At 36.8% G+C, this 13,059-nt stretch overlaps 1 protein-coding gene and 2 non-coding genes across 4 annotated transcripts in view; all 3 read right to left on the bottom strand.

The window, feature by feature from the left end:
* Ints7 (integrator complex subunit 7) overlaps window positions 1-13,059 on the bottom strand; it is an 85,739-nt gene that overhangs the window by 54,788 nt on the left and 17,892 nt on the right. For both annotated transcript variants that reach the window (XM_074048374.1, XM_020172846.2), the window contains exons 4-6: window positions 10,236-10,373; window positions 2,992-3,038; window positions 500-699 (exon numbers count right to left, since the gene is read on the bottom strand). In XM_074048374.1, the coding sequence (XP_073904475.1) occupies window positions 500-699; window positions 2,992-3,038; window positions 10,236-10,373 (385 nt within the window). The remainder of the gene's footprint in view (window positions 1-499; window positions 700-2,991; window positions 3,039-10,235; window positions 10,374-13,059) is intronic.
* Window positions 19-144, bottom strand: LOC141414520 (small nucleolar RNA SNORA40). The gene has a single exon (XR_012439540.1). It is a non-coding gene; the product is annotated as a small nucleolar RNA SNORA40 (small nucleolar RNA).
* On the bottom strand, window positions 8,678-8,841 carry LOC141414157 (U1 spliceosomal RNA). Its single transcript, XR_012439241.1, has one exon. It is a non-coding gene; the product is annotated as a U1 spliceosomal RNA (small nuclear RNA).

Here is a 13,059-nt window from a genome sequence, read left to right as displayed (position 1 = left end):
TATTTATTTATTTTTCACCATATTCCTTCTTTTATGTATCAAAACTCATACTGCACAATGAGTTCTGGGTTGCAAAAGAGGATTTATTTTTTGCACCTATCTATAAGTCTCTGTCCACAAGTTGAACAAAAACACACATATACAAGTACTAATTGGTAAAATTTTTAGATTTGAGAAAAGACTCTTCAGAGCCCTGTCACTATATACACTGGTCTTTTCCTCCTTACAAAGTTGTAGTACAGGAACTGGCATTTAACACTCCATCCTTTTTTTACTGCAAACTATACACCTTCCCAGGTACCCTGACACCCCATTTTCCTCCAGGGCTCCCAAGGATCAGTACTTTGAATATAGAGAACAAAAAGGAAATTGAACTCAACTTTATTAGGGAAAGGTACCTTAATGCTATCAAAACTTATGGGTCGATTTCTTTTTCTTATCATTTATTTAATATGAAAGTTTACTGAAGAATAAGCAGTGTAAAGAAAATTAAAATTACCTGCTTAGGCGTATCAACCAAAGATGAAGCTGCAAGCAGGGTGAAAGTGTGCAAAGAAACAATCACCATTTTGGTGGAAGGATAGGATGTGACGAGCTGCTGTAAAAGCTGACGAGCACTGGAGGCCAAGATCGCATCATGATGCATGTGCTGAAGGATGGGGATCAACTTCAGCTTCAAGTCCACTGGTGTAGCTAAACCTAGACACAAAAAGAATTTTCAGAGGTTTCTCATCATCATTCTTAATAAGAGTTCAGATTTAAAAGATCTGGTTTAATTAGCAAAACGTCCTTTTAAAAATGAATAGTATAATACATTACATTTATAACATTAAAGATAATTATGCTAGAACTAATTAATGAACTCAACAGTTTTTTCCTAAAAGTATCGTTTCAGTGAGTATAAAAGTACATGACTGTCAGTAGAAACTGCCTTTAAAAAAGCACAGTAGAAAGGGGTGGGACCTGCTCCCTATTTCTTCTCAGATCATTTAATAAGATTATACATACATACATATGCATATATAAACACACATGCACTCAATGGCTACAATTTGATTAACAATTTTTATTATTTCCATTAACAACTTAATCAAGATCAGGAAGTGAATAGTCTGTGTGGAATAGCTTTGAAGTTCTCTAAACATTATCTGTATAACAATGTTTTTCTTTACTGCATGTACAGCTGTAACTCTGTGAGGACTAACCCCAATGTATCTATTCCTTTCAACTCTAGAGCTAACCCTTTTTTTCTACAGCATAGCTCTGTGGTCATAGAGAATAAAAATCTCTCAACCATAATATACTACAAACCATGCTAAAAGCTAATTTATACTCTATAGATCATCAGTTTTCCCACTGGGAGTTGGTATCAACATAAGATAGCATTTTAACATGCAATGGTGCCTTGTATCAACAAGTTCCCTTGCTATTTGGCCTCTATTTGGGTTTGGCCAAAGCAGAGTGTCCCAGTAAGAGAAGGAAAAATGAGGACAGGGTATTTATTCCCTGGTTTCTTCTCTACAGGGTTACATGATGCTCATGTTGTGTTAATATTTTGATCCTTAAGGTACTGAATGCTTTTGACTTACTGATCATTTTTGTTTTTCAAACTCTCCCCATGGTTTCTGTTTTTTCACTTTCTCTGGCTGTCCTTTTTTTTTTTTCTTTTATTCAGTACTGGGGTTTGAACTCAGAGCTTCCTGCTTGCAAAGCAGGTGACTTACTGCTTCAGCCATGCCTCTAGCTTTTGACTGTTCCTTCTTAAACTTTTTCAGTCTGCTCTTCTATCCACATTTTAATCTCTGGTATTCCCTTGGACTGGTAATTAATTCTCTTCTCATTCTGATATAAACCCGTGACCTCTGTTATCAGCTCAATGCTAAAGACTATTATTCCCCCCGAGTAACAGTTCCCCCAGAACTTCAAGTACATATATCTCTGGTAAACAACCACTAAGTTGCCTCAGAAGTGGTTTTCATTTGTTTGCTTTGCTTTGTTTCTGCTGTACCAGGGGTTGAACTCTGAGACTTGTGCTTGCTAGGCAGGTGCTCTACCACACAAGCCACTCTGCCAGTATAGTTTATACTGGTTATTTTTGATAGGGTCTCATTTTATGCCCAGGCTGGGATGGACTGCAATCCTGTTCTTCCTTCCCGGCGCAGCTGGGGTGGTGGGGGCGGGGGTGCAAAGCATCTCACAAACTTTTTGTCTGGGGTGGCTTCAAACCATGAGCCTCCCAATCTCCACCTCCCGAGTAGCTAGGATTACAGACTTGGGCCACCTTGCCCAGCTCAGTAATATTTTATACTTAATAGGACCTAAAGAGAACTTCTGATCTTCATCCTCACACTGTATCTTCAAAAACCATTCCATCTCAGTAATTACAGCTCCTCACACTTCTGAGTCTTTCTTCATTTCTTTCTCTCAACCTACTTACCAAATTTATTAGCAAGCCTTATTGGTTCTGTCTTCAAAATAGAACCCAAATCTGACTATGTCTTCCTACATGATATGTTGATCCATTCCCTCTACTACCTCTTAACTAAACTGCTCCAAGAATCTCCAAAGTGTTTTCCCTACTCTGGCTCTGCCTTGGCAGGCTCCTATCTCATATTCTTTTCTCCATCTTGAGTCTATTCTCAATTCAGTGATCAGAGGGACTTTTTATCAGTGCTTACAGACTTCTTACTCAAGATTTTGGATGATTCGGATTTTCTTTTTACAGAAACACATGTAACTTTAAATGAAATGCCAGATATTCTATTTCAAAAACTTCTCTGCCATTGCCATATCCTGGGCCCCATTTTTTCTCTGCCTTTCCCCCACCCACACCCTGTTCTCTCCCTTCTCTCCTCTAATTCCTGTTCTCTTATTTAATATTATTTGAACGAATGGTGGCTTGCACATAGTAATACTTAAGAAATGCTCTATCAAGTATTATTAATGCAATCCCATTTAGTCACTTCATAATATTAAATGAAGCATACATACCTTGAATCATTTCACTGATTTTGTTACAGATTCCTACAGCAAAATCCCTTTGGAAAGAGAGAACATCAAAAACTTTAAAACCAAAAAATTAAATTTGCCTAAGTTTTCTAAGGGTTTGACACAGACCACAACTAGCACAGGAGAAATGCAATGCTCTAAAGCCTATCAAATATTCCAATGATCAGGCGCTAGAGAAACGGTAAGAAAAATTTGAAATAAAAATTCCAACTGCCAAATACGCTTATGTCAACACTTTTCTCATGTGGTATTTAAAGAAAAATGCCCTGATTTGAAATGTTGTTGCAATTTACATCACAATGACATTGTCTGGAAGAATCAAGGTCACTATTATGGAATATGATATTTTAGAATATACTTTCACTTAAGAAAAGGTTTTAACATGCAAGTTTTGATTACTTAAGCAATAAATTCCTAACATGATTTTAAAAAAAATTAGGTATGAAATGGCAGAGATGCAGTAGGAAATATGGATAGAATCTTTTTGAAAGCCAAATTACTAAAGTTAACCATGTTTTAATTATTAGATATGTATCTTCTAAGGTGCTGCTTTTGATTCTATTCAACAGAAATATCACCTAATGTTGAAAAGCTTAATAACATGACTGTGTGGGAAAAAATATTATATAATATGAAAGGAAAATGATGGCGATAATATGATCAAATTTGGCTTGTGCAACCATAAGTAATATGTAAGATATAACTACTTCCCTCCATTGCAGTTTAGTAGCAGTCTAAATAAAGTATTTCCTGTCATTAAGATATCATTTGCTATTTTCAATTTCTTTCTCTTAATAATCAACGGTGGAGTTTTCCATAGGCTATGTATGAAGACATCATCTCTTCACAGTCAATGTACAATGTGTGCTTTCTTCTGTTCTTTTTTTTTAATGTATATATATCCTTTGTCTATTATAGTAAACTCTACAATTTTAGTCACATTAAAAATGTATTAAATATTTCTTAAGAACACAATCTTGCACAGCATAAACCAATGTATATCAGAAAAACAGAGTGGGAAAAACAGACTTAGAAAAAATTAACACACATACCTAACCTGTAACACTTATATTCTTATATTGCATCATCTGACTACTGGAAGCAAAAAACAGAGACCAGATTATGACAACCCCCTCACCAAACTTTTCCAAATAAAATTCAGACTCCAAGGCAACTTTGTTATATAAATTAACCCATTTTATTGTACGCTCAAATGGAAGAGCTTCTACTGGTCTTTCAATTCCTTCAGTCTTCTGATGGCAGATTTAACAGTGACCACGGAAGGGTGATGAAGGTCCAGGCACCACCAGCCACTGTTTTCATGCAGGAACCACAGTGTCACATTCCCACAACCCGTTGTCTCTTCATCTTGGTTTTGCCACAGAAGGAGCAAGCGCATTCTGGCATGCTGGCTCATTTCAGTTTTCTTCACCATTTTCCAGAAGGAAACACCACAGTGGGTCCCATATTTGCTGACGATCCTGACTTTCTTGGTGCATTTGGCGATTGTCACTGTGAACAAGGACCAAGCCAGGGAGGAAGGAACTCTGCCTCTTCTGTTCTTTAGAAATTCCTCTTTTTATTTTTTTGCAGTACTGGGGCTCAAGTCCAGGGCCTTGGGCATACTGAGAAGCCTCTACCTTTATCTCTAGTTCCTAGAAATTTTTCAGGTAGTGGATTTAAATATATTCTCAGAAATTAATCCAGTTTGCTCTTGATTCCTTTTCTGTGCTCCTATTAGCTCAGATTATATCTATTACCATCCCTACAACCTCGTATAAGCCAATACATCATTATTTTGAGATCCTAAAGTTTTCCCTTTGCTTACACAGAAACATACTAAATATACATTCCCATACTTTGCAGTAAAAATTTGCAGATTTTTTGCTAAAATTTTCATTGTAGAATTGAGCAATTATTTTATTCTAAAATAAAAGAAAGCTTAAGTGCAAAGTATTTTCCCTATGCTTAAGGGTGAATTATTGGTTTGAAAAAGAGATTGTTTCCTCAGTACACAGCCGGACTGTCTAGATCTAGATACTGAAAAACATGAAACTGACATATCAGAGTTCTCTAATGCAGTGTATTCTAAAGAAAACAGCAAAACTGTACATAAGAAAACCTAGTATCTGGCAGGTCCTTGGCTGTATAATTGCTAATAATTTAACTTCTTATGCCTTACTCAACAAAACACTTTCAGTAAGTTTTATGATGTCAGTTACATTTTGACTAATAATTCTGCAATTAATAATTCAGAATTTAAAAAGAAGAACTGAGTATACTAAAACATGATGTCTCCCCCTCCCCGTGAGCAATGCCCACAGCTCTTTTGCTTTTGAGATACCTTTGCAAGGGTTGGCTTCAAACCTGCAATCAACCTTTTGCTTCTACCTCCGGAGCAACTAGGATTATACGTGCATGCCATTATGCACAGCTCTTTAAAAGCAAAAAATTGGGCTGGACGCAATGGCTCATCCATAACCCTAGCTATGTGGGAGAAAGAGACTGGGAGGATCACAGTTCAAGGCCAGCCTGGGCAAAAAGCTCATGAGACCCCCATCTCAACCAATGGCTGGGTGTGGTGGTATGCACCTCTAGTCCCAGATCTGCAGGGAAGTACAAATAGGACTACGGCCCAGAGCATAAAATGAGACACTAATCTCAAAAATATCCAATGCAAAAATGGCTGGTGGAGTGGCTCCACCACTCCACCCTGAGTTCAACCTTCCCACTCCCACCAATACTCACACCCAAAAAGCAAAGCTTTTCGAACTAGAAAAGATAATAGGCTAAGTTATCCCACTGCATTAGGTGGAGAAGCATATACACACTGAGAGACTTGTGCAACTGAAGGTGCAGGATGCCAGCTGAACTCAGTGAAAGAAATCAAGGCACTGCCATTTTTCAACAGCCCAGTAACTCGTAAAAGATTTGGCTGCAGACACGAAGAAACTAGTAACCCATTTGTAAAACTGCATTCAAACGTGGCTGGATGTTTCATTTTGTTTATACTTGTCCAATATCATCACTACTCATAGAATAACTTCTTTTACATCATTCTTGACACTATTTGTGTTGAAATTTTCAAAGTGAGTAACATTGTTTTAATCTCATGGATTATCCTGGAACAAAAGTATTGGTATCTTTGCCCACTGTAAAGGTCTTGCTGAAGACCTTAGCAAGAATCAATGCAGTGGTGCCAAACTGCATTATTAGTCAGTGTATTCTTCACTGCTGTATTCTCACATTTTAATGAGGAAAAAAGCAAATTCTACTTAATGTTCTTAATAAAGCAGTGGAAATTATTACTTTTACTAAATATGCACCCTTGGATAAATGTTTTTTTAATATTCTCTGACAAATTGAAAGCACACATAAACTACATAGTGGTGTACTTCAGCGAAAGCACCAGTGGAAATGTTTGGGTTATGACATATACTAGTAGTTTTTCATGGGACACCAAGGTCATTTGGACTTGATTATTTGGCCAAGACACTTTCTTCAAAGATGAATAATGTAAGTCTGTAACTTAAAGGCAAGTAACTGAGAATACTTGAGCTTCTAAGCAAAAATTATATAATTTCAGAAAACTTATTACTTGTCATCGTGAGCTTGAAAGCTAATACTTTTAAAGCCTTTTCTGATGAAATTTGTGGTGATATTAATAAATGTGATTCTTTGATATTATAAAAAAAAAGTGAGTCAACATTTGGAAGACCTGCCTAACACAGTGAACCAATATTGTCCAAAAGGCCAACACATAAGTTAGTAACACGCACATTTACCTAAAAAGGCTTTAAACTCCCATTTCTAACCATGTAACTGTCATATACTTTAATCAAAATAACATATTGCAACTGGTATGTTGAACGCAGAAGTAGATATTGGAATCTACCCAGACTTTAAAAATACTTGCAAAAATATTAAACAATGCCACCCTTCTCAAAAAGTCAGTTTTTGTTTTGTAAAATTATTTTCATAAAGATATTTTCATGTTAACACATATTGATTTGTTCTTTTTAAAGTAAGCAAGTGGGGTATGAATGTAGCTCAGTGTTTGAGTGCATGAAACCCTGGGTTCGATCCCCAGTACTGCAAAATAAGTAAATAAATAGAGTAAATGTTTTTAAATTTTAATCATTTACATTTCTAATGTAGCAAATATCCACAGAGAGTCCACAAAAACAAAGACCACAGTAATGTTTTAAGAGTGTAAAGGCAGGCCAGGTGCACTGGAAGGTAGAAGCTGGAAGATCTCAAGTTTGAAACCAGCCTAGGCTACAGAGAGTATTCCAGGCTAGGCTGGGCTTCTCCCAGCTTGTGAAACTCCCTCAGGAGAGAAAAATAAAAAGAAGCACAAAAGATCCTAATGACAAACAGTTTGAAAACTACTTTAAGGTATCAGTGTCATATTCACATAAGAAAAAGATACAGGGATGGAATTGTAGCTCAAGCAGTAGGGAGGCTGCCTAGCGAGCAAAAGCCCGTAGCTGCACACTAGGTATGTCTAGATGACTAGTCCCCATCCCAAAGAGCTCTTACACTTGTTATTCTTTCTGCTTGCACGAGGTGCCTCTTCTTCATCTCTCAGCGTGACTCACATGTCACCCTCTGAACAACCTCCCCTAACAGCCCTAAAGTAGCTCACTGAGGCCATTATCACAACCCATTTTATTTTTTTATAACACTAACATCTGAAATTATTTTGGGTTAATAGGGTTTGATCATTTTCACCCTTTTAATAATATCTAGACATCATTGATATTCAATAAATATTCCATCACTAACTGTAGCAAAACTTTTTATAACAACTCAAAGTTTAAAAATCTGATATAAGCTTTTAGGGCTAATAAACTGCAAACAAGAAGGCTGCTGATATTTTTGTCAAATAATATAATTTAATCATGGTGAGACTAAAAATAATCTGATATTCCAGTCACATACCCTAAACACTCCTGTCCCTACCCAAATCAGACCTGATAACACTGAAAAGACATCCCTGCTTTCTAACAACTGGCTGGTGCCACTGGCTGTTGTCCCTTTCAAATGGAGCCAACACTCTCCAGTTCACCAGCCACCACTAGAGGACACCTCTCTCTCTGGCAATGCTTGCCTGACACCTGTGGACATTTGGGGCTTGCCAACTCCTACTTTGTGACCCAGGCATTAGTTCTTTAAAAATACAAAATTCCTTTAAAATAACAAGTTAGATGTAGTTTCAGAATAGGACTAAATAAATTCTTGAGGTTCTAATTGGTCAGTTAATTCTAATCTGTTTAAGATCCAAAATGGATAAACAGTAAGACAAAAAACCATCAGTGTTGGTTGGGATACATGCTCTCAAGCCAGGTTATTTCTATAACAGATAGTTCATTAATTTCACACTTGATGTATTAAGGTAAATCTTTCAGGCTTTCCTAGTAGACTAATATAGTATTTTTTTAGTATCATAAAAATAAGTGTATCATATAGAAGCATGGATGTCAAAACACTGCTTCTCCCTAAACTGTCAACTTGGGCATTGCTGACCATCAATTCCATTAAGTTTCTGTTTCTATGCTAGCCTTAAACCACCTTCCAAGACAGATTAGAAAGTCCATAGCTGAATAAAATTAGCTTCTGATAGTAACACAAGAGAAAAACTGATTCTTAGATATAAACTTTTTTTCAGGGGACAGCGCGAATGCAGTCCCCTACTACCACAAATTTTACAGTCGAGTTTCCCGTATTTGGGGAAATCGCAGGGGTCAGCACATCCGGAGTACAATGGATAAGCCTTGCCCTGGGAAAACCACCTTTATGATCATGGTGTCTCCCCTCTAAGGTAAGTATCTTAGATATAAAATTTAACCACAATTTATAAATTTATCCAAATTTAGAAAAATATTTTTGGAACCACTAGACATTTACATTTAATCCTGACAGATTGTGTGGCACTGATACCTTGACAGTGGTAATCAAATGATAACTAATACTTAAAAAAACATTTTTAAAGTTCTCTTAATTCCAGTAACTTTTTTTTGTGGTTCTGGGGTTTGAGGCCAATAACTTTCAATAAGAAAAAAATGCCTATTTTCAAAAGCATAAATAGAAACTATTTATTCAGGTGTTTCTTCTCAATTACTACCCTACTTAGTAACTCTGAGCAGTAACATTAAAAATTACATGTTTTTTATTCTCCATTTTTTCCCCCATGAGTAATCCTAGAATTCTGAAGGTTTGCTAAGGGCAGCTGAAAAGAAGATGCACATGATTAAAAATCAAAAGAGGTTGAAGATTATTTCAAGTTTTATCAAATTTAGTAGAGTCTCTTAATGGAATTATTATTCATCCACCTGAAAAAACTAAAACTGTTAATGTCTGTCTGGCAGGATGTTGAGAAACTTAGAAAAAGAAAATAATAATTATAAACCATCTTATCACAGAGATTTTTAATACACACTTTTTGAGTATTTTTCCTATTTCCTAATGTTATGTTACAAATAACATTACAACTAGCATTCTTGCAAATAAACATCAGCATACATCACTGGTTCCTTATGTAAGTTCACAGAAGTGTATTTTCTGGGCCTAAGGGATGTATATGTTTAAGACTTTCCACACTTACTACTAAAAAAATGGTCTCAGAGGCAAAGTTACTTTTGATATGTCAGTCCAGGGATAACATACTTTCTATTATAAACAAGCAAGTCAAATGCAATAAAAACATGGTCAACATTTCATTAATAACAAAATAATTCTGTAAGATAACAGTGTAAGACATGATATCCTGCATAGGTTACAACTGGCTTTAATTTAAGTTATTCTCTTTGCCAAACTGTGTGTGGCTCTAAAGCAAAACAGCTGAGCACTGGAAGTCAATAAGAAAGTGGCAATTTAGGATCATGGCTGTATCTGTGGGAAACTCCTTAGTGGACAAACCTCTGTGATCCAATAAAGCTTTCCCAAATAGTCTATGCTGATCTTATATTTAAACTTTTTTTTGTGGTAGTGGGGTTTGAACGCAGGGCCTCATGCTTTCTAGACAGGCACTCTACCACTTGACCCACTCTGCGAGTCTTAACCTTTCTACCTGAAACAGTTAAGTCTTGCTTCCTCTTCATGTCGTAGAGCCTCTTGGAAAACTCACCTTGCCCTCGATATCCTTTTGTATCCCTTAATGTTCTATGCATCGATCAGTAACGCCTTCAAACACTGGGCTTGGCAAGCCACATTATTTTGCTTACTTTGACTGTGCTGAGAAGTTTGCAGCAGCAAAAACAGCAGCTTCCACTTCTACATTATCGTGTGAGTCCAAACTCTGACGAATACTATGATGCGCATTCTTCCTCTCAGGAATTATTGATGCCAGGCTTCCCAACATCCTACAGAAACAGGGGGCCCAAGAACAGAAACACAATAAACTCACGGTCAGGAGAGACGGTCACAAGGCAAGCTAGATTACCAAAACTAAAGTTTATAGGTTATTTCATTAACCCCAAGTTAATAAAGCTGAACTTTAGGAATAGTTACTCAGTCTAAACACTTCTACATACTTAAACATAGCAGAAATACTAAAATGGCTTATCTAACACGAACTAAATTTCTAAAAAATAATCATCTTGAAGTACATCCCAGGTAACAAATAGGTTCCAGAAGAAAAAGCTTTTGGATTTTTTTTTGGCATTAATAGGGTTTGAACTCAGTGCCTGTGTTTGTTAAGTAAGCACTCTACCACTTGAGCCACACTCACCACCCTTTCTGCACTAATTTTCAGATAGTCTCATGCTTTCTGCTGCAGCCAGCCTCAGTTGGCAATCCTCCTATCTCTGCCTCCCATGCAGTGGGGACCACAGGCCTGTACCACTACACCAAATTGTTTCTGAGATTGGGTCTCGCTAACTTTTTCCCCCGGCGGTCTTGAACTGTGCAATCCTCCCGCCTCAGCCTCCTGCATAGCTGGGATTACAGGTGCGTACCATACACCTGGACCAAGAAACTTTAGAGTTATTAAAGCATCAAAATACCAATTTTCTAATATCACATGAAGTCCATTTCAGCAAAGTATTAAGAATGCAATGCTTCTTAATGCTTAGTTCTTAATTCACAAAGAAAAACCGTAAGACTTCGCAATCTCTTCCTCCATATCAATAAATACTAAAAGCTGTATGCATGGCTCAAGTGGTAGAGCGCCTGCCTCACAAGTGTTAGGCCCTGAGTTCAAACTCCTGTACTGCCAAAGTAAATAAATGCTGATACGTTGCTTTTCAAATCTGTTCTCAACATCAAGAATAGAGGTGGAAGACACCCCTTGGGACTCACACCCGTATCTGCAACAGTGAGGAAGATAAAGTCTGGAAACACAATACACTTTATAATAAAATTATAAGCTTAGAAAAGAAAAAAAATCTGTGGTTCATAATATAAACTACAGAAAGTAACACTTGAAAAGTCCCTTCAGCAGAAAGGCATGCATTTTAGAAAGCTGCAAAACACTGAAATAAACAAAACCTACAGTGTTCCTACAATAACCTTCTTCAAAATCTTCTACACAATAGGTATTAAAAGAGTATCAGAGTTGATCTATCATGCATCAGCTTCTGTCCTTTGCAGAGCTCAGTTTCATCCGTGACACATCTTCCTTACTAGTGCTACTGAAATACCTCTCAATGAGTAAATCACATTGTTTCATATTAAGTATCAAAGGTCCATTCTGCACCATATTTTCTTCATAAGGCACAGCAGTGAAAACATTTCACAATAGGAGTGGAAATATAGCTGATTAATATGCTCAAACTCTTCTAAAGACACATTCTTTTCATTTCTATGATGACTTTTAAACATCATACAGGAAATAAATAACTACTTTTCTCATTTTACATCGAGGAAAGTGAGGTCATTTCATAAGAATGTGAGTTGGGACTGGAACAAACTTCTCGTTAGCTAACTAGAACATTGCTCCCTAATTAGAGATTCAAAAAATGGACATGATCTTTTTAGAATTATAAAAGTAATGACTTTATTTCTTCCTTTTCAAAAGCAGAACATTTTGAGGCACATACAGTTCAAGTAGAAAGACCACACACAGCAGATAGCTGCTGTGAGCACACGCATGCGCAGTTACTTGGTTTCCCACTGCCAACACTTGGGGTGTGAAAGTTTCCATTCTGAAGCACATATCATGTAACTGACAGTGCAGGACAAAGACATAAGAACAATAATGCTGAAATCAAACTTAAGAAACAACATGAAAATGGAAGATACTCTGTTCCTAGTTTTCAGGTCCCAAAAGACATCTCTTTACTTTGAATGTGATATATAAAACATGTATCTCGGAAAGGACCCATATCCAGGATATATAAAAAACTCTTATAACTTTGTAATAAAATGATAAGCAAAATAATAAAATCTAAACAATCTAATAAAAAAATGGGCTAAAGGTATGAACATTTTTCAAAAGATATTAGGAGAAAGTGCTTAAGATCATTATCATTAGGGAAATGCAAATCAAAACCACCACACACCCATTAGAAAGGCTAAAACTTAAAAACCTAATAACACCAAAAGTCTGCAAAGGTATCAAGCAAGCAGAATTCTCACATATCATTGCTGTCAATGTAAAATGTCACAAACACTAGAAAAGGTTCAATCGATTTTATAAAACTAATATACATGACCTATGATCCAGTGAAAAACAATTTTTTTTTTTGGGTGGGTCTGGGGTTTGAACTCAAACTTTGTGCTTGCAAAGGAGGCACTCTGATGCTCGAGCCACACCACCAGTTCATTTTGCTCTGGTTATTTGGAGATGGGGTCTCAGGAACTATTTGCCTGGGACGGCTGCAATCCTCCTGATCTCAAGTAGATAGGATTACAGGCATAAGCCACCAGTGCTGTGTATTTCATTGAATTTTTCTTGGCAGTACTGGGGTTTGAACTCAAGGCCCCACGACACTTGCTAGGCAGGTGTTCTCTCACTTGAGACACACTTTCAGTCCTGTTTTGTTTTAGATTATTTTTCAGACAGAGTCTCACTTTTTTGCCAGGGGCCAGCCTTTGACTGCAATCCTC

The sequence above is a fragment of the Castor canadensis genome, chromosome 11 (assembly GCF_047511655.1).
Source record: "Castor canadensis chromosome 11, mCasCan1.hap1v2, whole genome shotgun sequence".
NCBI lineage: Eukaryota > Metazoa > Chordata > Mammalia > Rodentia > Castoridae > Castor > Castor canadensis.
This window is presented reverse-complemented; position numbering and strand designations above follow the sequence as displayed.